Below are 27012 nucleotides of genomic sequence, written 5' to 3'. Positions count from 1 at the left end.
AAGCTGGCATGTATTATGGTACTTTGGCTGATTTGCCTCTCCCCAAAACGTCCGAAAAAAAAAACGTAATACTGTAACACCATAATGCAGGATCGAAACAACACAAACCTTTATTGCATTTTGCTGCTCCAAGTCCAGACCGACAGGCTCCATGGCCAGACGCCGTAACACTGATTAGCTCCGGCGCCTCCTCTCGCGCTCCGATTGGTCCAGGCGGGCCGGCGCGGACGCTGATTGGTGGACGGCCACCATCGCTGGTCCGGTCGTCGGCGCGGCAGCAGAGGGGCAGGTGGGTGCGGTGTCGACGGCGGCGCGGCGCGCGCAGCATGCCACCCATGTGTGCCGCCCTGTTCCGACCGTGGGCCGAGACGGCGCCGGTCCCGACGGCCCCGGCGGCCGACAGCCAGTTCCGACAACCTCCCGCGGACACCGGAGACACCGACACCAGCGCGGACACGGCGGCTGCGGCGGACACGGCGCACCGGACACACGCCGCGGACACGGCCCCGTCGCCGGGACAGTCGGCGGACAGCGGACAGTCGTCGGTACCGCCGCGGCCCCCGGCGTGGCCCTCGTCCGGCTGGCTGCGGTCCGGCGCCCCGTCACCGCCACTCGTCTGGAGCGCCCTTCAGCTGCTGGCGGAGGAAGAGTCCCGAAAGGCCGCCACCAAGCGGAGACGCGACAAGAAGTTCCCCTGTCCCAAGTGTCCGATGACCTTCTCCAATAAGGGTCAGCTGACCGGGCACTACCGCAAACACACAGGTACGGATGGATTAAAGAGAGGAGGCACAGAGGGACGGACGGGAGGCGAGGGAGTGGGCGGGAGGGTAGAACGATAGGCGACATGAGAAAAGATTAAAGACGGAACGAACGGTAGGACGGACAGATAAATAGACTGGCGGGCGAGGGTGGGCGCCTGGGCGGTCAGGAACGTGACGGACGGACGGGAGAGTGAAAGGGCAGGCCTTCAAGAAGACGGACTGACGGTCAGACGGTCCGACAGGTATGTGGTGGACCAAGAGGTGAACGCATGAGTGGACGCGGAAACGGGAGCAGATGGGGTACAGGGGAATGCGTAATGTTGATGCATAGCGCCTTAAACGCATTCTTATTTTAATTCCTCGGTAAGGTATATCAAGACCAAAATGTCACAGCTCACAGCCGAATATTTGAAGGTCTGAGCTCACCCCCCCCCCAAAAAAAAAATGGCGCGATAACCTTATATTTTAACGTGCCGTTGTAACAAAAAGTTATGAACCATTAGACGGAAAAAAGGGCTGGGGATGTGGGAGCCCCAAGACGCTGGAGCCCGGAGGCTACCCCAACAAAGTATCTGAAATTGGGCAAAAGTTAGCGGTCAGCATCTTAGTTGCACTTAACTACTACATCACAAAAGCCGGTGCTTCACAAGTGGCCCTTTTAGACAAACAAGCTGAGCATGGGGGTGGCTGTGTCTCAGTCTCTCTAGTTGAGTTTGTTTGAGGAATAGTTGGGATAAGACATTTTGAATATTGGAAAGTAGGTAACCATGAATATCAATCATGTATGTTGTCTAATGTTTATAAGTATGTACATGAGAAATATTTGCATTCCGCCAATGTCGACAAATTTAGCGACCGTGCATTCATTGTCTCTACTGAGATTATGTACACCCGGAAAAATCTTCAGGATTTTTACAATAGTCTCTTTGTTCTCCTGTGTTCACCCCAAATAGCTTTGGCTATATGTACAACACCTAATTTAATCGTTGGAGTCACCCTTGCGATCAAAATACGAGACTCCTGACGGGAATGGTCTGCGATTGGTGTCAGCAGCCACAGTCAGTTGAAGCAGCTGAGTGCGACGGACCATGTTCGGCTTTGATAGGCACGCTAAACTTTGTCATATAAATTCTCCCGATGCAAGCCGGAATCGCCGGATCGAACGGAAGAGATTAGTGCGTGAGCAACAAGCTGCTTAGCGTAGGCTTTTGGCTCTGACAACCCATCCATTCAAACATTTGAGCTAATTTTGAAGATAAAGCAAAAGCGCATATTCGAAGCTGCATATATTAAATGAATCAAATATGTCTTCTCTTCTGCAGGCGAGCGCCCGTTTGAGTGCGAGACGTGCCACAAGCGGTTCACGCGGAACGAGGAGCTCACCCGACACACGCGCATCCACACGGGCGACCGGCCGTTCGGCTGTGAGCTCTGCGGCAAGCGGTTCGGCCGCAAGGACCACCTCAACAAACACCAGCGGACCCACGCGGCGCCCCTGTACGCCGCCGGACTGGCATCGATGACGTCACCAATCCATGCCGCCGTGACGTCGCAAATGCACGCCGCTGTGACGTCACAAATGCACGCCGTGCTGGCCCCGTATCCGTTTGGTTACGGTACCGATCCCCGTAAACTGTTTCAGTGATGACTGCTATTCAGTCAGTTATGACTCGATATGAAGTGATTATTTAGTTTGATAACTCATGTCGTTCTCGTGTGATTGCATGTAACGCATGCCGAATAGTTCTATTTTGTGATTTATATGATATTTGTAAAATATATTATTTAATTTGAGTTACGCTTCTGTAAGTCAATCTGGGAATTCGACTAGCAAACACAACACGAAAATGATATAGTTATAGCGAAGTCGAAGCTAGCTGTGATTTTTACTACAGAAAACTGTTAAATGATATCTAATTTATCGGACACCATCAAAGCGATTTTTGAATGAAAAGGGTATCTCCTTTCAGCTTACCCTTTACTGTCTGCCTATATAAAACATGTAGATTGTATATCCCATTTGTTTTAAATTCTGCAAAAGTGATGTACCACAATTTACTATCTTAATGTTACATTTGCAATGAAACCAGTTTCTCACTTAGCCCGTCTCCATCGGACAAGACCGTCCACACGCCGCGGAGACGGGTGCCACGGTCGCCGGCACGATTTTACCGTCTCATGTCTGTCCTGTCGAAGGGACACAATCCGACTCTCAATCGCGACTAATGCCGACCCAGAGAGACCGAGGCTCCGGCCCAGTTTATAATAGGCCCTAACAGATCATCGGCGAAATCAATTGGCGCCGACGCCGGCCGGCGGCGCGCCGCACAATGCCAAAGTCGCCGCCGCCAATGGCTCTCCGGTCGATCGGCGCCACAATGGCCGTCGCCGCCCGAATTAATCATCTCCGTAAGAGGAGAGGCTCGGCTGCTCTCTGCGCCGTATTCGCGCTCGGAAGTCATGTGGAAGTGGATCCGTTTACAAATGACGGCGACGGCGGCGGCGGCGGCTCTTTCAGTTGTGCTGGCGGCCGACCATGGGTGCTGTGAGTGCCCGCGAGCGGTGACGGGGGAGTGCGAGGGCCCGGAGGGCCGGCAGGGGGCAGAAGGGGTACTTAGCGTGCTGTAGGCGAGCTGTGTTGGTGAATACGCTGTACTAATGGTGCGAACATGAGCGGATTTTCACGGCTGCCCTTGCGGATTCGTCTCAGATTAGGTAAATACGCGGCAAAAGTTGGTCCGATATTTATAGGCCATAGGCCACCACTTTGGGGTAAGTTAGCCAAATGTTTGATAATTGACAGCGACGATTCTTCTGATGACATACAAAGGAGCTGTGACGCTGTGACCTTAGGTGATCTTTTGCGAGTGCTTTATCCTTTTTAATTAATGCGGTTATTTTCGAACTCAATTGGCTAGGAGGAGGACCCTATAATTTGAAGTCAAACGACCCATAGGCATGAAGGTGGGCAGTGGGCACGTCCATCCCCGTCACCGACTTTGTGTCCTTTAACCCTCGCCCTGGCAGGGGGGGGTCGATGCGACGCCCCCCCCCCCCAAGGTTTTTCGAAGATAGCGTAAAAACGGCGGCGCCAAAAAAATTGGCGCGCAGCGCCGCCAAATTTGGCACAGCCTATGGGGCAACCTTTTTATATATGACCTGAAAATTTCAGGTCCGGGTGACCTTGGGTCAGGTCACCAGGTCAGAAAAACCGGTACAAGGTCATGGTCAAATTTCAATTTTCTTTTTGCACCTGTCCAACTCACAGTTTTGGACTGATTTCCTTCAAACTTTCAGGATGTGCTAAGTTCACCGAATTGTATAACAAGTAGTTCGGGTTTTTTGAGGTCACTGACCTGAGGTCAGTTAGAGGCAGGGGCGGATCCAGGAAAACTCCAAGGGGAGGGTCATGAATCGAAGTGGTGCCCCTACCTATACCCAAAATTAAAAACTCAACGGATTTCGTCCACTTCATTTTGGTGGTGCCCCCATTTTCAGTTTTTTATTTTTTTTATTTTTAGTCAGTATCTTAACTCTTAGCCACAACCACATTTACCAATTGTAAGCAAGTATATATGAATGTGCTATGTGCATAGATGCTATCCCGCGCCCCGTAGGGGGGGGGGCCGAAACGGCCCCCCCCTGTCCTTTTCGGTCGATATCTCCTAAACGACTGGAGATATCGCCACCAAACTTTCAGGACCCCTCCGGGCATCAATTTTACACATTGTGACCAAAATTTTTTCCAGAGGCTGTGATAGGTTGGCCACAAATGACGTCAGAGTGACGTCATGTTCTGTCATTTTCGACCGAAAAAAGACCTTCGCGAGAAGACCTGTCAGGCCTACAGCTTTGAAGATACAAAAAAATGATCAAGACATAAAAGGTGTAGAATTGACAGGGCTACAAAACTGCTATCTCGGATTTTTGAAATTTTTGAGTTTTGATCCCCAAAAATCAAAAAAGCATTTTTTTGGATATATTAGCCGAAAAATCCAAAAAGTTTTTTTTGAGTTTCGAAAAAAACCGGAATATATGTGGTAGTACCTACCGTCTTCTATCTACATACCAAATTTCAGATCGATACCTCGTTTTTTGGCCAAGTTATAGCGAAAAAACTGTTCAAAAATGATGACGTCAAATTTTCAAACTCAATTTTTGGCAATTCTAGAACTCGTAGAGCAAAACAAAGACCACCATTAGACTCCCCGTGACGAGCTGCATCGAATGGATACCCATTTTATGCAAAAATATCAACTTTGAAATTTGACCTAATTTGACCTGACCTTGACCTGACCTTCACCAAAACGTGACCTAGGCTGGCCCCAAAGGCTGCCTAACCCACATAATCGCATTTGTCATGTAAAATGGACCATAAAACATGTATCACACGACACATTCATATTGTGACCCCCGGTGACCTGACCTCGCTGTGACCTGACCTGGTATCAGTGATCTCAGATAGCAAAGTATGTGTTTGACGAACAATATACCATCGATGGTTTTCAATAAATTACCAATTTACTCAATTTCACAGCACATTTCTTGAATTGCCTGTGAACGGTGAAAATCTGACCTTTGACCTGACCTGTGACGTCATCGGTTTGACCTAGGTCAATGAAATTTGGTCACAAGGTAGTTCCCGGGTAGGGCTATCAAACGCCGTTTGAATTTTGAAAATCGGCCGGTAACTTTCCGAGATCTTAGGGGGGGCCGAAACGGCCCCCCCCCTACGGGTGGTAGGGTCCGCCGGTAGCCCTACGGGGCGCGGGCTATGTGTATATATGTTGTGGACGCTGAGTAGTGAGTACTTACCAGGAACGTTATCAGGTAAGCAAATCGTTGTCAGTCCGACGAACTTGACCCTGGCGTCCTAAAGGGTCTGTCCTTGACACTTCAGGCTTGTCAGGGGCACCAAAGTCCTTTAAGGGACACCACAAACCTTTCAGGGGCACCTACGGCCTTGTAGGGGCGCCACAGGCCCGCCAGGGGCACCACAGGCCTGCCAGGAAGTAGGGGCACCACAGGTCTAGCAAGTATACACGACAGGCCTGTCAGGGGCACAACGGACCTGTTGGGCCCATGAGCACCCCTAGGGGCAGGGGCACCACAGTCCTTCCAGGGGCACCGCAGGCCTGTGAGGGGCACCAGCGGCCTAGCAGGGGCACCAGTCAACACAGGCCTGCCAGGGGCACCACAGACCTGCAAGGGGCACCAGAGGTCTGCCAGGAGCACCACCGACCTCGCAGGGGTAACTTGGGCCTGTCAGGGCCCAGGGGCACCACGGGCCTGTCGAGAGGCACTTCAGGCTTTTCAGGGGCACCATAGTCCTCTCCGGGCGCAGGGGTAGCAGGGGCACCAGAGGCCTGCCAGGGGCACTACAGGCCTAGCAAGGGCACCACTGGTGTATAAGGGGCACCACGAGCCTGTCATAGCCAGGCATCTCAGGCTTGTCAAGGCCCAGGGGCACCACAGGTCTGTGAGGGGCACCAGCGACCTAGCAGGGGCACCAGTCAACACAGGTCTGCCAGGGGCGCCACAGACCTGCCAGGGGCACCACAGACCTGCCAGGGGCACCAGAGGTCTGCCAGGGGCACCACCGGCCTCGCAGGGGCACCTTGGGCCTGTCAGGGGCACCACGGGCCTGCCGAGGGGCACTTCAGACTTTTCAGGGGCACCAGTCCTCTCCGGGCGCAGGGGTACCAGCGGCCTAGCAAGGGCACCAGAGGCCTGCCAGGGGCACCAGCGGCCTAGCAAGGGCACCAGAGGCCTGCCAGGGGCACCACAGGCCTAACAAGGGCACCACGGGCCTGTCAGGGACACCTCAGGCTTGTCAGGGCCCAGGGACACCACAGTCCTTCCAAGGGCACCGCAAGCCTGTCAGGGGCACCAGAGGCCTGCCAGGGGCACCACAGGCCTAGCAAGGGCACCACTGGCCTGTCAGGGGCACCTCAGGCTTGTCAGGGCCCAGGGGCACCACAGTCCTTCCAGGGGCATTACAAGCCTGTCAGGGGCACCAGAGGCCTAGCAAGGGCACCACAGGCCTGCCATGGACACCACAGGCCTGCCAGGGGCACCACCGCCCTTGCAGGGGCGCCTCAGGCCTGTCAGGGGCACCACGTGCCTACCGGGGACACTTCAGGCTTGTCAGGGGCGTTACAGTCCTGTCAGGGCCCAGGGGCACCAGGCCCGTGGTGTCCCTGCTAGGCCTGTGGTGCTCCTGGCGGTCCTGTGGTGCCCCTGTCAGGACTGTGATACCCCTGATAGGCCGGTGGTGCCCCTGGCAGGTCTTTGGGCCCCCGGGCCTCAAGGGGGGGCATGACCCATGTGACCCCCCCCTTGGATCCGCCCCTGGTTAGAGGTCATTACGTCGTAATGTTAAGCCTATGGGAAAATACTAAATTCGGAAAATACTGGAGATATCTGCTTCGTTCTATCACTTTTGTACTTTGAAACCACAGTACTTAACAGCAGGTCACTTGGTGCTTCTTTGTTTGGTGTAATTATCCATGGATCAGGTCAAATGAGGTCAACTGAGGTCAAATGACATTTTTGCCAATAACTTGGCACATAATGACGCTAGAGCTTAAAAAATGGTATCATTGTGTTCCTGGTGATCAGCCGAATCGAATGATATGCGATATGATGCAATTTGGTTAACTTGAACTTAATTTATTAATTTAAGTTTACTTAAAATTTAAGAAAAACTTAAGTACACTTAAGCAAGCTAAAAAGTATAACATTCGACGCGCCTTGACGTGCTGAGTTCACTGGTGCTTTTCTGTTTGCTCTATCTTAATTAGATCAAAAGTTATAAGCGAAAAACTTTTGACCTGTTTTTAGCGAAATTTTTACATTTATACCCCCAAAACCCCCCTAAATATCGACCTATAGCAACCAAATTTGCACAGCGGCGAGAACTCCAGGGGGCCCACCTACCTACCAAATTTGGTGTTTCTAAGTGCCATAGGAGCCAATCGCGAGGGGGGGTCGCATCGACCCCCCCCAGTGTCATGAAAAATGCCCTGCCAGGGCGAGGGTTAATGAGACCACTATCACTGACTGCGAGTTATCCTCGTCTAGAGCAAATCTTTAGAGCGTCGTTAGACTTAAATCAGACTCTATCTCTGATCGACTCAGAACAGTAGCGGCGGAACACCTTCAATTAAGGGGGTGGGGTGCACCGCCGACTTTTCGTCCCATTCTTTCAATGCAACGCCCATAGGACTAATGTTAAAATGGCAAAATCAAGGGGGGCACGGTGCCCCGGTGCCCCCCCCCCCTCCGTTCCGTCGCCTATGACTCAGAAAACAGAATCCTATCCCCTTTCAGAGCAGCCCTGTTTGGCATTTTATTCAGACTATTTGGATAAACAAATTTGGAAACACATTTAATGGATCCGTTCAGTCATAGAGCCCTATATGTATATACAAATATCGTGGTCTATGGTTCAGTAAGTTTGATGAAGATGTTTCAAAACGGTTGGGTCAATGAAAGTTATACAAGCACCTCTACGGTTATTACGTTACATGCGTCCCGTTGGGGGAAATCAAAAAGGTGTAGAATTAGCAGGGCTACAAAATGTCCTGTTGATTTTGTATCAACAGCTGCGGTGTCGATGGGTTTTCGGTGACTACAACTCCGACTCCGGCTCCGGCTACCAAACCGACTCCGACCCTGCATCAACCCCAGATCTGAGATCGCCTGCAAGGTCATCCCGCCAGGATACATAGACATTAGACAATACATAGAGGGATAGAACGTCGAGTCTTCAGTGTTTTACCAGACCTATGAAGCCTGTCCTACAGACTACGCTACCGTTTTTAACTATCCATTCTTTCTTTATTTATTCAAAAAGGGCAAGTCACCTGGGTGTCGGGCGTGACGGCCCCTGAGCTCATTACCTCCCCCTTGACTCCCCACTCACCCCGTGCTGTGCCGAGGGGTGGCCGTGGGCGGCCTGGGCCGGGGGACCAGAGGAGACACCTCGTCACCATACGGTCACCTCAGCAGACAATGCGCCGGCCCGGGTGGGCAGGGAGCGCGCTGCCGGGCCATTCACAGCCGTCCCATCACAGACGGCGCCCCGCCGCGCGCTCCCCGCGCCCGCTCCCACCTGATACAGCGGAAATCAACAGTGTCATCCCGGACGGCGACGGCGCTGCATTCCGCGCACCGGCCGCGGCGTATGCGGCGCGATCGCCGCCCCGCGCCGCCGCCGCCGCCGTTATTGTGGCGGCGACAAATGCGGCGCAGTGGCGGCAGTAGATTGATGGCGGACGCCGCCGCGGGAGGCGGAGCCATTCAGTGTGTTCGCTCGTGCCTGTTCGTCTGCGACTGCCTAACTATGTCCCTGTGTCCCACAACTGTGACCAGTTCGCAGTCTATGGACTCGTCTTCGGAGACTGACTAAAAGACTAGCCGCATAGCCAATAGGGGAGAGTGGGGTAATTTGGCCGGTGGTGTAAATTGGCCGCCCCCACCTGTACGAAAGCTGACAAAAATGAATGAAATAACTTTAGTCTCTATTCATTTGTCATCGGCAGAACTAACTTGAGAACAAATGTCAAAACTTTCCACCTCTTAGTTTTATTCAAAATTAATAAAAGGTGAATTTCGTTAGAAAATGGTAACTTTTACTTCCCTTTAAAAATTTGTGTAACGTGTAGTATTTGGGCTGTAAACGAATTCCAACATTATAGCGCCATTTTTGAAGGTGTTCAGCGGTTCCAAGAGCAATTTCATTTAGTTCTGTACAGCCATGACGACTTTATAGACAAAAATTCTCAGAATGGCAATGTGGGGTTATTTGGCCGGGACTAGCGGGGCAACTTGGCCGGTGCGCTCAGAGTCACTATGCTGGAACAGCCGAGTTGTCATGGTCAATTATACCATAAGGGACATAATTCATGACCAAGTTTGACTACCTTGATGCCATATTTCCTATTGGACAGCTTTAAGGGCATGTGACGTCATCAAAGGTTACCTAACGCTTGTTTGCTAATAAATACTTACAGAAAAAAGATACAGCCGCGCAAATGGTCTCATTGTGTTCAGCTCGTCAAGGCGCATCGAGTGATATACATGATGACCTTGAACTCACGTAACCTTGAGGTCAAGCGACCTGAGGTAGAGTGACCTGAAACCAACCTTTGACCTTGACCTCTCGAGGTCAACACATACATGTTTCGATGTGGAATGACGAGAGAATTACGATGGTACTTTTAGTTTTGGCCTATCTTGATTACTTCAAAAGCTATTCGTAAAAAACTGTCATCGCATCTAAAGCCGCTATTTTGACTATTTTCGACCACTGTGACGGCTGAGTCAACCTCCAAAATGCTTCAAATGCGTCGTAGGACACACGTCATTGCTGAATGTGAAGCTGACTCGCCTATAACAAAATTCATGGCCTCAAACTAACACCGGCCAAATTGCCCCACACCCCCGGCCAAATAACCCTGCTAGTGGGGCAATTTGGCTGCCTTGCAGACCTTTGTAATACGTCACAATTTCAATATAAATAGTTAGTCTATCATTTCAAATTTACTGTCCAAGAAAGTAAAATGTATGCCACACCTGCCAGCGTTGAGAAAATGCAGAAATGTGTTGTCGATTTTTAGTTACATCGTTTTCTAAAAAAACGGCCAAATTACCTCACTCTCCCCTATGTCATGGTTCTTCCGTGTTCTATGCCTGCATGTCTGCATGCTTATTGCATATGGATGCGCGTATGTGTGTGTGCCCGTCTATCCGTGCGCTCTATGTGTCTGCCCGTACATGCGTGCGTGTGATCGTCTTTCCGCATGTGCTCTGCATATCTGTCCGAGGGCTGCTAGACCGCATTTCGCTGCCGCCTGATCCTGCCTGCCAGCGCGCATAACTTCACCCTGACGGATGGCTCGTTTGCAGGTGCATGCTGCTCACTTGCTTGTTCTCGGCAATATACTTGGCCGTGCAACACCCATCTGACATCTGTTGACCCTGCTAGGTAGAGGAGGGAGGCTATAAGGAACGTCACAAATAGGTAGGCTAGTAGGGGCACTTCTACTCAACATATTTTACTTCTGATGGAGGCTGGAGCTTGGCAGGCGACACATTTTCATATCATGAAGGTCAAAAGTTCAATATCGAAGCTTTTATAGGTAGGCGAAGCAAATCGACATGCCTACTCGATAACTGTTGTGGCTACAGATGTAAATGAAAAAATTGACATCCTTGAAAGTATCAATGAGACCATCATGTCATCGGCTTAGGATTAAGTAAAGAATACCTACATACTAATGCAAAAAAGGAATAACGAGGAGGATGGCAGAATGCACCAATTTAGTGGCCAGGAATTAGGAAATTCGCTAGGTGTGTCAAAATAATGCTCAAATGACCCATAAAAAATGAGCAACGCAACAGGTAGTCGGGTTTGTAAATAACCGATGAGTTGGAAGACTTCTAAATACCTACCTGTTGCCTTCATAGCATTGCTGGATATCTATAATATTAATAGATATTATCTAGATAGCTAGATATTATAGATATTAATTCTTAACCCTCGCCCCGCTGGGGGTGGGCAATTTGGCCTCCCCTGTGGTTTTTCCTAAATAGCAAGAAAACGGCAACGCGCAGCGCCGCCAATTTTTCAGTACCTTTTTGGGCATCAATTTGACACCTTCACACCAAATCACAAGTCTTAGGTCACCTTAGGTCAGGAGTTATTGAGGTCAAACTGAGGTCATGTTCGAGCAAAGATGAGAAAAAAAACATGAAATCTTGAAACGCTCACAAAAGCTACAGTTACCAAGCAATTTCAAAGTTTTTTATATTGTCATGCAGACAAAACACAGCGCTACAAAACTGCTATCTCGGATTTTCAAAGCTTTTGGATTTTGACCCCAAAACATTCAAAAAATTGATTTTTTAGAAAAACTAAAAAAAATCCCTAAATTTTCCCGAATTTCGAAAAACCTGGAATATATGTGATAGTACCTACGTTTTCTATATAAATAGCAAATTTTAGATCGATACCTCCTTTTTTTGGCCAAGTTATAGCGAAAAAAACTGTTCAAAATTGATGACGTCATATTTTTAAACTCAATTTTTAGCAATTCTAGACCATGTAGCGCAAAACAAAAACCACCATTGAACTCCCTGTGACGAGCTGCATCGAATCGATACCCATTTTATGCAAAATATCAACTTTGAAATTTGACCTAATTTGACCTGACCTTGACCTGACCTTGACCTGACCTTCACCGGAACATAATCTAAACTGACCCCAAAGGCTGCCTGACTCACATAATCGTATTTGGCATATAAAATGGACCATCAAACATGCATCACATGATATTTTCATATTGTGACCCTCAATGACCTGACCTCTGTGACCTGACCTGGTATCAGTGACCTCAAATAGCAGAATATGTGTTTGACGAACATTTCCCCATCGATGATTTTCAATGAAATGCATTTTACTCGATTGTACAACGCATTTCTTGAAATGCCTGTAAACGGTGAAAATTCCACATTTGACCTGACCTGTGACGTCATCGGATTGACCTAGGTCAACGAAATTGGGTCACAAGGTAGTTCTCTGATGGGGCTATCCAGCACCGTTTGCCACTTGTCGCTATGTTGCGTGGTTCTCGAGATCTTAGGAGGGGGGGGGGGCAATTTGGTCCCCCCCCCCAGCAGGACGCGTTGGTCGGCAGACCCCAGCGGGGCGCGGATTAAGCTCTAATCTCTCTCTCTCTCTCTCTCTCTCTCTCTCTCTCTCTCTCTCTCTCTCTCTCTCTCTCTCTCTCTCTCTCTCTCTCTCTCTCTCTCTCTCTCTCTCTCTCGCTCTCGCAATCAATCCAGCGTCGCTCAAACCTTGAACGTGATCGGATCCGAACAGAAATATCGAACTGGTTGAAGTTATTTTATGATACCTACTTCTGAGAGTAGTCTCGTGAATTGATTACCTACCACAATGCCATTCAGCGTGGACGTGCTAAATGAATGGAAAACTCTCTGACGATGGGCGATTAGCTTCATAGGCGATTGAGAAAACAGGAGCCACGAAAACTTTAAGTTGAAAATAGGAGAGCGAAGTTTCTGCGTTGCATTTAAACTCGTGTTGTGTGTTACGTAGAATTAGATATTGAATATATTTAGTAAGTCAGTAGTATCCTAACGTGTTATTTCGATTCCATTAAAAAAAAAACGTAACAGGCCGATCCTCACTTACACTTCGCTTTTCACCTTTGCCGACGCTGCACATTGCACCTCCCTCTTAATTCGCCCATTGAAACACAGAGCATGGACACACCCCGGCTCGTCCCACTTTTCGCCGTGTTCGAATTCCTTGTTCATCACCTTTGAGAAGCATGGATCTCAGTCGCAAACGCCCCGCATACAACAGCCAGGGTACGGCGCCTTGGGGTCACCTGCCTCTATCCTGCATGGAGAGTCCGGTGGCGGATGAATGAGACGAGGGCAATCTATTTTATGAATTTTGCCGTTTATGCATGAAGCTCCGATGCAGTTTGGTTCAGTCCAAGTAGTACCATTCTTGACGAGTCCCCTAGTTTCTGAGAGGCATTGTCCGTGTTCGAGACAGGCGGTTGAGTAAGTGGGACAGCACAGCGGATACGGCTTGCCTGATTTTCCCCGTTTGCTCATGCCCAGTTTGCATCTGATGTTGGATGCCGCCAGCCGCAGACAGGATTCAACAACCTTCTTACCCTTGACGCACCTAACACGACGGCACGGGGGATCTGTCCACGAGTCGCCGTCTTTGTAAAATATCCCTGTCGCCTTGGAGAAGCACCGTGAGTCTTCCTTTGGACAGACGATTGTGTAGCAGCAGTCGGGGTACGGGGCGAACGGACGACCTGGTGCTACCCGACATCCCGGTGGAGGAAGGACCTGAGGACAGCCGAGAAAAGAGACCTTCCCCTTGTCGCACTGACCCTGCGTGCAGCCGGGCTCGGTCCACTTGTCGCCATCTTTGAAGTATCTGTGGAGTCCCGGTGAGAAGCAGGCGTTCTTCTTGGAGGCGACAGCGAGGGTGGCGAGCACCAGCAGGCACAGAGCCGATCGGGGCATGTTCATGGCGCGGCTTCCCGACACCGAGTGACATCCCCGGTGGTCCGAGGTATGTACTATGTACCCAGGGATGTCATGGGGACCGACACTAGCTCCGGGTCAGGGTGGAACAGACCTGTGTGGGCGGCGGACCGCACCGTCACTGCCGAGAGGCCAACTGTCAGTCGGCAAAGTGTTTCATCAGCTCCTGTCAACATCCTTCAAAACGCATGAAGTGCCTTGTTCGGCATGAAAAGGTCAAAAATGATTTATTACTATAACTTTTTTTTTAGTTGCATCATATTCTGCAGAACATCATAGGTCCGGATTCAAAGACATATGTAAGCACAATCGGCGATTTGCTAATTGCTAGTCATATCTGCTGCTCATTGTCCGAATGCCCTGTCTGCCCAGTGCTTCGTCCATTCGACTCCTCCATTTCATTTCTCACTGCTCAATCCACCCGGCACCCTCGCTGTCCCGTCCAGCCCGCCTGCGCCGCCCCATCCGCCCTGCTGTCCCATCCCGTCCTGCCAGCCCGCCGCGCTGCCCTGTCCCTGCAGCCCGCCTCACCGCCGCCGCCCCGTCCGCCCTTGCTGCCCCATCCCGTCCTGCCAGCCCTCCGCGCTGTCCTGTCCCACCCACCCGCCATCGCTGCCCGATCCGCCCTGCTGTGCTCGCGCTGCCCCGTCCCACCCATCCCTCCTCCGCCGCCCCGTCGTCACGGCGCGCCCCATTAGAGCCGACCACCGCGTCCGACCCCTTCAGCGACGCGCCGCCACCGACGACGCTCTCAATGGCTCAGTGATAATCCAGAACGGCGCCTTTCAGGCCGCTTCACGCCGCAGATGTATGGCGCATGAAAGTGCTTCAGCACCCCGTTATTTATATGAGGCGGCGGCGCTGGTGCGAAGACCACCCAGGCACGCGCGCGCGCGCTCCGTACCGACAGGTAGGCCGGTGATTTGCGGTGCTGTCGGCGCCGCGGTAATCTGCTCTCGGGGAACTCGCCGACTGGGGTAAGGGTAGGGCTCTTTTAGCTGTGTTGTATTTGTATTTCTACATCGATGAAAAACGGATTTGTACATACCTATCTTTCATTTCTAGGTAGGTAGACATAGCCCTCGGAGTCTTAGTTTCCGCATTTTGCATGTGAAAAATTTCGCCCCGCGCCCCGCTGGGGGGGGGGGCAGAATCTGCCCCCCTCCCGTTTTTCGCCAATTACTTCTAAACGCGTCACGCCAGCGACGTCAAACTTTCAGTACCTTATAATACATAAATTTGACACCTTCCCTAAAAATATGAGCGAAATCCGTCAGAATTTTTTTGAGAAAATGACGTTTAAATGACGTCATGTTCGCCATTTTCGCATCAAAAACGGCAAAATTTCAAACACCGCTAACATCTTCGTTTTGAATTAAAGGAATCAAGACGTAACAAAAAAGGTTATACGTGATTTTACTTTGTCTATCAAATGGCTTTCTCGGTTTTTTGAAAATTTTGGATTTTGGCTCAATTTTTTTTAAACGTTTTTTTTAATAATTGTAAAATTCAAAATTTTGAGTGTATAAAAAACGGAGTATATGTCAGAGAAGTGGTATATGTGCACCTACATACCAATTTTTAGAAGAATCGGTTCAAAAATGTGGGAGTTATTCAAAATTTTATGACGTCACGGCACACAAAATTTTTGAAAAATGAATTCGTTGGAAGTTCTAGATCTCGTACGGAAACAAAAATAGCACCATTCGATTCGCCGTGACAAACTGCATCAGATAGACACCTTTTTAGGCCTTAACAACCAACTTCAAAATTTGACCTCACTTGACCTGGCCTTGATCCCTGACCTCGGCCTGAAATTTATCCAGATGTGGTACATATCACTTATTGAGTGTGCCTATTGAATTCTATGAATAAAATGACCCATAAAACATGTGTCGCACATGCCCTTTTCTATATTTTGTTTTTGGTGACCTGACCTGACCTGACCTGACCTGACCTTGACCTTGACCTTCGAATGATACTGTATACAACGAATATTGTCTTGGTAGCCTAAGAACACGTTTTGGGCAATCAGTCTCAGTACATTCATCGGCGACTACGGTGCAAGGCTGATAATGTAGAAACTTGCATTTTGTACCCTTGACCTGACCTTGACCTGACCCGTCTGACCTACTAAAGCAAAAAAATTGAGCTCTTAAGATCCGCCTTGTTGAGAGCTTTCGATTGCCGTTTTCCCCGTCTTTCTACGACCATCGGTTCGGAAGTTAGACAGGGGGGGGGGCAGAATCTGCCCCCCCCCCCCCCCAGCAGGGCGCGTATGGCTGAATAGCCCAACGGGGCGCGGGTTAATGGGAGCCACATCCCTTCCCCCGTAATCAACTACTTGTGATGCATCCAGGTGACTGTCGTGGCACGTGCCACGTGAAAATTCAATGGCGTTCAATTCAAGCTGTTCCTCTGAAGTAGCTTTTTTAAGAGGTCTATGTCTCAACAACCACCGCACTGGGACGATTGACTTACGTAATTTTGTTGGGTAGTTGCATCCCTTCTACCAAACATAGGATACTCTCGATGCATGACGGTACGTACACGTACCAAATGCTCCCATTACAATAACTCGGCAATTACTGGAGCGATTGTGCTGAAACATGGCATGTGGGCAAAGGCACCCACCCGGGCAATGCATATCCATATGTCAACGGTTGGGATGCTGTTGCACGTGCGCACGTGCAGCGGTCGCTTCTAGATCTCGAGAATGGCTGGATCGATTGCGATCAAACTTGGCACATGGTTAGGGACCGGTGAGTACGGTCCCGGGCAAAAGTCAGATTTTCAAACTCAAAATTGATATTTATTAAGATACTATTTTAACCCGCGCGGGGCTGGGGTCTCCAGCCGAACGCGCGGGGCTGGGGGGGGGGGGGTAAATTTTACCCCCCTGTTATCTCCCGAACTAATGGTCCGATTTGGAAAATTCAAACGCCAATCGAAAGCTCTCATCACGAACTACTAAAAACATGTACTTAATTTAAAGTTTGAGGTCAAGGTCAAGGTCAGGTCAAGGGTACAAATTGCAAGTTTCTACAGTATCGGCCTTGCACCGTAGTTGCCGAAGCATGGAGTCATGGACTGAGACTGATCGCCCAAAACGTGTTCTTAGGCTACTAAGACAATATTCGTTGCATACAATATCATTCAGAGGTCAAGGTCAAGGTCAGGTCAGGTCAGGTCAGGTCACCAAAAAACAAAATATAGAAAAGGGCATGTGCGACACATGTTTTATGGGTCATTCTACTCATAGAATTCAATAGGCACACTCAATAAGTGATATGGACCACCTCTGGATGAATTTCAGGTCGAGGTCAGGTCAAGGTCAGGTCAAATGAGGTCAAATTTTGAAGTTGGTTGTTAAGGCCTAAAAAGGTGTCTATCTGATGCAGTTTTTCACCGCGAATCGAATGGTGCTATTTTTGTTTCCGTACGAGGTCTAGAACTTCCAAAAAAGTCATTTTTCAAAAAAATTGTGTGTCGTGACGTCATAAAATTTTGAATAACTCCCACATTTTTGAACCGATTCTTCTAAAATTTGGTATGTAGGTGCACATAGACCACTTCTCTGACATATATTCCGTTTTTTTCGATAGACTCAAAATTTTGGATTTTATAATGATTTTCCCAAAAAAGTCAGTTTTTTTAAAAAAAATTAGGCCAAAATCCAAAATTTTCAAAAAACCGAGATAGCCATTTGATAGACAAAGTAAAATTACGTATAACCTTTTTTGTTACGTCTTGATTCCTTTAAAAATGAAGATGTTAGCGGCGTTTGAACTTTTGCCGTTTTTGAGGCGAAAATGGCGAACATGACGTCACTAAAACGTCAATTTCTCAAAAAATTTCCGACGGATTTCGCTCAAATTTTCAGGGAACGTGTCAAATTGATGTAAGAAAAGGTACTGAAAGTTTGGCGGCGCTGCGCGCCGCCGTTTTTGAGATATCGCAAAAATTCGCGAGGGGGGGGGGTAAAATTTACCCCCCAGCCCCGCGCGGGTTAAGATACGGAAATTTTTGAAAACTGAGCTTCATGTCAGAGAAAAATTTATTGGCCTAACACATGCCTAAAATAAACAAAATATCTCCAAAATTGCCATAGATATAGCTAGTTGAAAGACTAGATATAGGCACGTCAGGAGATATAAAACTTCTGTCAGCGATCAGGCCAACTGCTATGCACATTATCGCCACTTGCGTCCTGGCACATGTCACTCCAAACGCTGTTCTTGACGTCATATACCTACCTCCAGCTGTCCCGCTATGGGACATGGCCTCGCGCGCTGACAGAGACACTTGTGTTTTCGGCGACACGCCGCTGCATCGTCGACCGGCACACGTCCAGGGAGCTGACGGGTGTCTTTGAGGCTCCGTCTCCGGACAGCGCGATGGACAGTCGGCACGGGACGGCGGACAGCCCGTCAGAGTCCTGCTGTCGCCGAGGGGGCCGGGGCACATCTGTGCCCGTCGGCGGTGTAGGATATAAGGCGGTCCGTCTCGGAGGGTCGGCATCAACTCACCATGAACCGTCTGCTGATCATCTCTTGCCTCGCCCTGGGCGTCGCCGTGGCCGAGCCCGGCCAGCCGCGGCAGGCGGTGCCTTACGGCGCTGAGGTCGATCCGGTGCCGTACGAAGAGGTGGTGCCGCTGACTCTGCAGCCGAGCCGCGCTGTACAGGTCCTCAACGCCGGGAACTACCGCTTCACCACGCCCAACTTCCCCAACCAGTACCCGAACAACCTGTGGGTGGCTGTCACCGTGCAGGGTGCCGAGGGCCAGGCCGTCAGCATCAGCTGCTCTCCCTTCAGTCTGGAGGCGTCCTTCTTCTGCTGGCGTGACTTCCTCTCCATCAACAACGTGCGCTACTGCGGCTCTAACGACGTGCCTACCATCACCGCGGCGCAGCTCGCCATCGAGCTCAAGACCGACTCGTTCGGCACGTCCAGCGGCTTCCAGTGCACCCTCACCGTGCCCCAGGTGGGTGGAACCACCACCCAGGCCCCGGGCACCACCCAGGCTCCGGGCACCACCCAGGCTCCTTCGACCGGCGGCTGCCGCTGCGGACAGCGCCAGACCGGCCGCGTGGTCGGCGGCACCGAGGCGGCCATCGGCGCCTTCCCGTGGCAGGCCGGCCTCGTCAGCCCCGGCGGCACCCGCACCTTCTGCGGCGGCAGTATCATCAACAACCGCTACGTGCTGACGGCGGCCCACTGCACGGCCGGCCAGACGGCCAGCGGCATCCAGGTCCTGCTCGGCGACCACAACATCGGCACGGCCGACGCCGGCGAGCAGCGCTACTCGGTCGTCCAGATCATCGATCACCCGCAGTACACGGACGCCTCGGGCAGCGGCTGGGACTTCTCGCTGCTCAAGCTGGACCGCGAGATCACCTACAGCAGCACCATCTCGCCCGTGTGCCTGGCCGAGGCCGGCCAGACGTACGCCGGCGCCACGGCCATCGCCAGCGGCTTCGGCCGTCTGGGCGCCACCAGCCCACAGGCCACCAGCCTGCAGCAGATCACTCTGCCCGTCTGGTCGCAGTCCGACTGCAGGCAGCGCTGGGGCACCACCATCAACACCAGCATGATCTGCGCCGGCGGCAAGTCGACCGGCGGCGAGGGCGTCTGCATGGGCGACAGCGGCGGCCCGCTGGTCACCGAGGTCTCGGGCAGCTTCCGTCTGATCGGCGTCGTCTCGTTCGGCCAGCCGTGCGCCATTGCCAACAGCCCGGACGTGTTCGCTCGCGTGTCGGAGGCGCTCACCTGGATCCAGTCCAACACGGCCGACGCACAGTACTGCAGCGCCTAGATCACGAGTCAACCCGACCTGCAATGATGACTACAGACCGTGCTCGGCAATTGTCCGTGTATCGACATACTGCCCGATTAGATCATCGAACATTTGCCGACTGTCATGAATTCGTTCAGATTTTTATGTGCTATCCTCTGCAAATTATTTGCCTTCAAGAGTGTTTCTTTCACCTGCTACGGTTTGAAGGAGGTGAAAACGACACCGCCGATGTCTGTTGATGTTTGCAGTGAAGTAGCTTGCTGAAGCTTTGTACTGAGCATATGTAGCTACTGGCAAACCCCCTCTTCATACGCTCTACTTCGCTGATTTGTTCTTCAATAAACTTTGACTTTTGAATTTTACGGCTTTTTCAACCACCAGACCCTCATTCTTGCCGACCAGACTGCTTGCTAAAAGGCGGAAACGAGAAACGAGATATACATATGACAAGCAGCGTTGCCAATAACCTCAACAGTTTTGAAGGCTGTTGAGCGATTAAAATGTTTATACCTATATTTTCGGCTGCTCAAGTGTCTGTTCTTTATTCTACTTATACCGGGTGGCCCAAAAAAAAAACGTTCCGAACTTTGGATGCCTATATCTCAAATTCGAGTGCAAATAACGAGCCAAAATTTTCATCAAGGTAGCGTCACTTCTTTGCGCATTGATATCCCAAATTATAACACTGTAACATCATTTTCAAGCCAGCAATCTTATGTTGAATTAAGTAACACGTTTTTGCTTTTTTTGCCAATGTTGAACGGCAGTAATGATTGGCTTAGACGTACCATGTTCGAAAAAAGAATGAAAACATAGAACACGTGAATGAAACCAGAACGTGTGTTGTTATTTTAAATATTTTTGTCCCACTTATGTGCCAAATATTCAAATACTGAGCCAAAATAGTGTTAATGGATGCCATTTGTTTTAACAAGTCCTGTTTCGAGCAGGAGTGGCACGGTGCATGGGTTACTGCTGATCGCCCTCCCTTCAAGAAGATCAACTACTTATCGACCGAATAAGGAAAAAAAGCTAGAGGGAATGTGTCACCCTGAGGCCTGAACCATCAACGAGACTAGTTGCCAATAGCAGTCATGGCTGCAGGCCGTGGTGCCGAGATGGAAGTGGCCCGTTCACTCATATTTTTTAGTAAAAATCTGAGCAAAAAAATAATTTTTACATGGCATGCTAGAAACACGAACCATTTAAAAAGTAATTGACCGAATAACATAAAAATCATACCATTTACTGAAAATGTATGCCGCATTGACTATTGGAAGTTTCAATGTTGTATCTTCATCACTTTCTGAGAAATATTGATTTAAAGTTGGGAACGTTTTTTCTGGGCCACCCGGTATATGATCTCATTTTCGATGAAAGCACACATTCTTGCAATTTTCCGCTACAGTATTGAATGGTGGCACTCCACTTCTATTTGACAGCCATAAAGAAAGGTATTTATCTTTATCTATTTTGCACTGGTTCGGCGCTCTATTGCAAACCAATTGCATTGCCGATGATAGTAACTGCCAAACTGTCGTTTTAACCCTCGCCCGTAAACGGCGATCTGCCACCTTCGCCCATGCAGGGGGGGTTGGTGCGACCCCCCTTGGCGTTTGAAAACGGAGCGTCGTAGAGCTTAGCGGAAAAAACCAACGGATTGCTCTCGCCGAGATCTCGCGATTGGTGGTATATTTTTTGGTCCTAGGTCAACATTTGACCTACTTTTGACCGGTCAAAGGTCAAATTTTCGGAAAAATAGACTTTTTTCAACTTTCGGCGGCGATTGCGGCAAAACGGTGGGAGATATCGACTTGAAACCTTCACTATCGTGTTCCTTGATCAATTCTCTATCGTTTGGTATGTATTTCGTTTCCCTAGCTCTAAAAATGGCGCGTTGGGAGCGCCGGAAGTCGGCAAGGTCACAGTCGGCGGCAGAAATTCGAAAAATCAAAATTTAAATTTTTGAAATCTGATTGTATTTTTGGATTTGGGAGGTCCATTTGCTCCCTATAGAAGCTAATATTGCTGCATATTCCCATTGAGGTGACAAGAATTAGCAAAATAGTGGTTCGGGCGCTTTTCAAAAATAGTACCGGACGCTGTTCCTCTTGTGACGTCATAGCTCCGTGACCTGACCTGACCCGGTCAAGTTTCTTATACCATATGATAGCCAATACTTGCCCCAACATGCATGGGAAGTTTCATCACGATCCATCAACCGATGTCCGTACCACCGGCAGGAAACCTCGGGCGTTGGCACTCAGTTTGTGAAAATCCGGCCGGAGGCTGTTCCCTTTGTGACGTCATAACTCCGTGACCTGACATGACCCGGTCAATTTTTTTTATCAAAAGATGCGCAAGGTTTGCCCCATAAGGTACCCAAAATTTGGCGGCGCTGCGCGCCGCCGTTTTTGCACTATTTCCGAAAAGCCTCAGGGGGGGTTGCACCAACCCCCCCCCCCCCTACATGGGCGAGGGTTAATGTACCTCGTCTCGATGTGGGCGGGCGCCATCGCCACGACCTCCGCTGACGGGCGAAGATTGGTCCGACGTCCCCGGCAGACGCGCTGTCACTTCACGACAATCAACATACAGTCCAGTACAGATTGATCGATAGGGCGTAGGGACTCTTTATCAACCGGTTACCGAAGTCTGAGATCTCAGCTCTAGACAGCCGCTTGGCACCGGAAGACTGCTCTGCGTGACTGAGAGTTTAGCGGCTTAGCATATCCACGCTGTACAACACCGTCCCGGGTCGCCGGATGAAGCGTTTTGGAGGTCGGCCGTGATGTCAGCATTGCAGGGGTGCAGAGCCTTGGTAACCTTGCTCGGCTAAGCGGCTGGCGCGGGCCGGAGAGTGGTTAGGCGTTAGGAGAGGTTAGGAGTGGTTAGGAGAGTGGTTAGTGGTTAGACCTAGGCGTGGGCCAAAGAGTGGTGTGGGACGTAAGCGTATAGACTAGGGATATTGGGTGAATTCGGTCACTGTCGCACTGCACTGCTCACGGTCGATCTACAAAACGTTCCGCCCGGCGACCCGGGACGGTGTCAAACGGTGCTGTTAGACTGTGCCGCTTAACTCTTAAGTTATGCGGCGCAGTCTACCAGCACCAGGCGGCTGCTGTCAGTGCTGAGGCCTTAGAAGGTAGCCGGTGCAGAGGATAGAGTCTCTGTCGATCAACCTATAACCGGCTCTACCCTTCCCCACCCCTTCCCCTCGCCCGGGGAGGATCAATAATAGTGTATAATTATTTGTCCAACTTGGACCACGCGACTCGTCTCAGACATCCGACATCTCCGGTATCAGGAGGGGCTGCGCAGGCTTCAGCTGACGTCCCTGCTTTATAGAAGGCACAGAGGAGACGTCATCATGCTCTACATTCTCATGACTGGCCTTCTGAACCTATAGAAAGAAGACTTTTTCCAGGCTGCTCCCTCGGCAAGCACAAGATGTCATCCCATGATAAGGTGGCCAAACCAAGAGCCCTGACCAGAGCACGAATAAACCAACCGAGTTCGAGCTAAAAGTACCACATGAGCTCGATGAGATTGGGTCGGATGGGCCTCTGGCCTCCAATAGCCCCCGGCCAGCATTAACCCGCGCCCTGCTGGGGGGGGGGGGGGGATACGCGCCCTGCTGGGGGCAGATTGTCTAACTTCCGAACCGATGGTCGTAGAAAGACGGGGAAAACGGCAATCGAAAGCTCTCAACAAGGTGGATCTTAAGAGCCCATTTTTTTGCTTAAGTAGTTCAGAGGTCAAGGTCAGGTCAAGGGTACAAAATGCAAGTTTATACAGTATCGGCCTTGCACCGTAGTTGCCGAAGAATGGACTGAGAGTGATTGCTCAAAACGTGTTCATAGGCTACCAAGACAATATTCGTTGTATACAATATCATGCAAAGGTCAAGTTCAAGGTCAGGTCAGGTCACCAAAAACGAAACATAGAAAAGGGCATGTTCGACACATGTTTTATGGGTCATTTTATTCATATAATTCAATAGGCACACTCAATATGTGATATGGGCCACATCTGGATAAATTTCAGGTCGAGGTCAAGTCAAGGTCAGGTCAAGTGAGGTCAAATTTTGAAGTTGGTTTTTAAGACCTGAAAAGGTGTCTATCTGATGCATGTTTTTCACGGCGAATCGAATGGTGCTATTTTTGTTTCCGTACGAGGTATAGAACTTCCAAACATTCATTTTTCAAAGAAAATTGTGTGTTGTGACGTCATAAAATTTTGAATAACTCCCACATTTTTGAACCGATTCTTCTAAAAATTGGTATGTAGGTGCACATAGACCACTATCTGACATGCAATCCGGTTTTTCGATACACCAAAAATTTGGGATTATATAATTATTTTACCCCAAAAGTCAGTTTTTTTTTAGAAAAAAAAACCAAAATCAAAAATTTCAAAAAACCGAAATAGTCATTTGATAGACAAGGTAGATTCACGTATTACCTTTTTGTTACGTCTTGATTCCTTTAAAAATGAAGATGTTAGCGGCGTTTGAATTTTTGCCGTTTTTTTAGGCGAAAATGTCGTGACATGACGTCACTTATGTAAACGTCCCTATCTCAAGAAAAAATCGACGGATTTCGCTCAAATTTTCAGAGAACGTGCTAAATTGATGTCAAATTGAATGTGTTAAATTGAACTGGGGGCGTTGCAAAGTTGCAACATTTTTGGACTGTGCATTTGCAAAGGGTCACTTGTGATATCATATGACAGCGGTCTGATCTGATTAAAAAATATAGGTAGGTAATTGGACGTTGGTATCAGGTACAAAAGCTAGCTTGAATAAAATGTAATAGGCATGCCAGCTTTTAGCTCACTATCGCTAATGGCAACGCGTCCCTAGACCCGAGCCATCGCGAAAAAAACGTCAGGAGAGATAAAACTCTACGCGATCTGGCCAACTGTCATGCACATTGCACATTATCGCCACTTGCGTCCTGGCACATGTCACTCCAAACGCTGTTCTTGACGTCATATGCCTACCTCCAGCTGTCTCGGCTCAAGCGACATAGCCTCGCACGCTGACAGAGACACTTGTGTTTTTGACGACCCGCCGCTGCATCGTGGACCGGCACGCGTCCAGGGAACTGACGGGTGTCTTTGAGGCTCCGTCTCCGGACAGCGCGATGGACAGTCGGCATGGGACGGCGGACAGCCCGTCAGAGTCCTGCTGTCGCCGAGGGGGCCGGGGCACACCTGTGCCTGTCGGTAGTAGGATATAAGGCGGTCCGTCTCGGAGGGTCGGCATCAACTCACCATGAACCGTCTGCTGATCATCTCTTGCCTCGCCCTGGGCGTCGCCGTGGCCGAGCCCGGCCAGCCGCGGCAGGCGGTGCCTTACGGCGCTGAGGTCGATCCGGTGCCGTACGAAGAGGTGGTGCCGCTGACTCTGCAGCCGAGCCGCGCTGTACAGGTCCTCAACGCCGGGAACTACCGCTTCACCACGCCCAACTTCCCCAATCAGTACCCGAACAACCTGTGGGTGGCTGTCACCGTGCAGGGTGCCGAGGGCCAGGCCGTCAGCATCAGCTGCTCTCCCTTCAGTCTGGAGGCGTCCTTCTTCTGCTGGCGTGACTTCCTCTCCATCAACAACGTGCGCTACTGCGGCTCTAACGACGTGCCTACCATCACCGCGGCGCAGCTCGCCATCGAGCTCAAGACCGACTCGTTCGGCACGTCCAGCGGCTTCCAGTGCACCCTCACCGTGCCCCAGGTGGGTGGAACCACCACCCAGGCCCCGGGCACTACCCAGGCTCCGGGCACCACCCAGGCTCCTTCGACCGGCGGCTGCCGCTGCGGACAGCGCCAGACCGGCCGCGTGGTCGGCGGCACCGAGGCGGCCATCGGCGCCTTCCCGTGGCAGGCCGGCCTCGTCAGCCCCGGCGGCACCCGCACCTTCTGCGGCGGCAGTATCATCAACAACCGCTACGTGCTGACGGCGGCCCACTGCACGGCCGGCCAGACGGCCAGCGGCATCCAGGTCCTGCTCGGCGACCACAACATCGGCACGGCCGACGCCGGCGAGCAGCGCTACTCGGTCGTCCAGATCATCGATCACCCGCAGTACACGGACGCCTCGGGCAGCGGCTGGGACTTCTCGCTGCTCAAGCTGGACCGCGAGATCACCTACAGCAGCACCATCTCGCCCGTGTGCCTGGCCGAGGCGGGACAGACGTACGCCGGCGCCACGGCCATCGCCAGCGGCTTCGGCCGTCTGGGCGCCACCAGCCCGCAGGCCACCAGCCTGCAGCAGATCGCTCTGCCCGTCTGGTCGCAGTCCGACTGCAGGCAGCGCTGGGGCACCACCATCAACACCAGCATGATTTGCGCCGGCGGCAAGTCGACGGGCGGCGAGGGCGTCTGCATGGGCGACAGCGGCGGCCCGCTGGTCACCGAGGTCTCGGGCAGTTTCCGTCTGATCGGCGTCGTCTCGTTCGGCCAGCCGTGCGCCATCGCCAACAGCCCGGACGTGTTCGCTCGCGTGTCGGAGGCGCTCACTTGGATCCAGTCCAACACGGCCGACGCACAGTACTGCAGCGCCTAGATCACGAGTCAACCCGACCTGCAATGATGACTACAGACCGTGCTCGGCAATTGTCCGTGTATCGACATACTGCCCGATTAGACCATGGAATATTTGCCGAATGTCATGAATTCGTCCAGTTTGCTTTGTGCGATCCTCTGCCAATTGTTTGCCTTCAAAAGTTTTCCTTTCATCTGCTACGGTTTGAGGGAGGTGGAAACGACACCGCTGATGTCTGATGATGTTTGCAGTGAAGTAGCTAGCTGGAGCTTTGCATCGAGCATAGCTACTGGCAAATCCCTCTTCATACGCTCTTCTTCGCTTATTTGTTCTATAATAAACTTTATGACATTTAAATTTCACGGCTTTTTCAACCACCAGACACTCACCCTTCCCGACCATTCGGCTCGCTAAAAGACGGAAACGAGAGACCAGATATATGACAAGCAGCGTTGCAATAACCATCAGAAAGCTGTAGGGGAGATTGCGCCACCTTAGGATATCGGCCTATTGCGGCTCAAGTTGACCAGCTGCCATGCTTGATGATATCTCAAATTGTACTTCAGTTATTTTGGCATCAAATAACAACTCCCAATTTGCATCACACTCAGAAAAATTAACAAGAGAAAAGTTTTCCGACACACCAGCAAAGGGCGCATTTACGGACTCCCCCATCAAAAAGCGCCCATGCCTCTCATGTAAAAGCGCCCTATTAAAAACAACGGTTTGCCACCTAACTAAGTAGCCTATTTGAACATGTCAGCCCATTAACCTTTTATGCTGTGAAGGCTAAGGTAATGGTAAGGT

At 50.7% G+C, this 27012-nt stretch overlaps 3 protein-coding genes across 3 annotated transcripts; all 3 read left to right on the top strand.

The window, feature by feature from the left end:
- Positions 1-285: 285 nt before the first annotated feature.
- Positions 286-2555, top strand: LOC122368675 (zinc finger protein 467-like). Its single transcript, XM_043342849.1, has 2 exons — positions 286-762; positions 2084-2555. Exons 1-2 carry the CDS (start codon positions 327-329, stop codon positions 2404-2406), a joined length of 759 nt encoding a protein of 252 aa, XP_043198784.1. The 5' UTR covers positions 286-326; the 3' UTR covers positions 2407-2555.
- A 15352-nt stretch (positions 2556-17907) lies between these two features.
- On the top strand, positions 17908-20015 carry LOC122368674 (chymotrypsinogen A-like). Its single transcript, XM_043342848.1, has one exon. It carries the CDS (start codon positions 18393-18395, stop codon positions 19677-19679), a length of 1287 nt encoding a protein of 428 aa, XP_043198783.1. The 5' UTR covers positions 17908-18392; the 3' UTR covers positions 19680-20015.
- A 4924-nt stretch (positions 20016-24939) lies between these two features.
- Positions 24940-26562, top strand: LOC122368683 (chymotrypsinogen A-like). The gene has a single exon (XM_043342875.1). It carries the CDS (start codon positions 24940-24942, stop codon positions 26224-26226), a length of 1287 nt encoding a protein of 428 aa, XP_043198810.1. The 3' UTR covers positions 26227-26562.
- Positions 26563-27012: the final 450 nt, after the last annotated feature.

This window comes from Amphibalanus amphitrite, unplaced genomic scaffold (genome assembly GCF_019059575.1).
Source record: "Amphibalanus amphitrite isolate SeventyFive unplaced genomic scaffold, NRLGWU_Aamphi_draft 000967F_arrow, whole genome shotgun sequence".
In the NCBI taxonomy this organism is placed as follows: domain Eukaryota; kingdom Metazoa; phylum Arthropoda; class Thecostraca; order Balanomorpha; family Balanidae; genus Amphibalanus; species Amphibalanus amphitrite.
The sequence above is the reverse complement of the archived record's forward strand: the minus strand, read 5'-3'. Positions and strand labels throughout refer to the sequence as shown.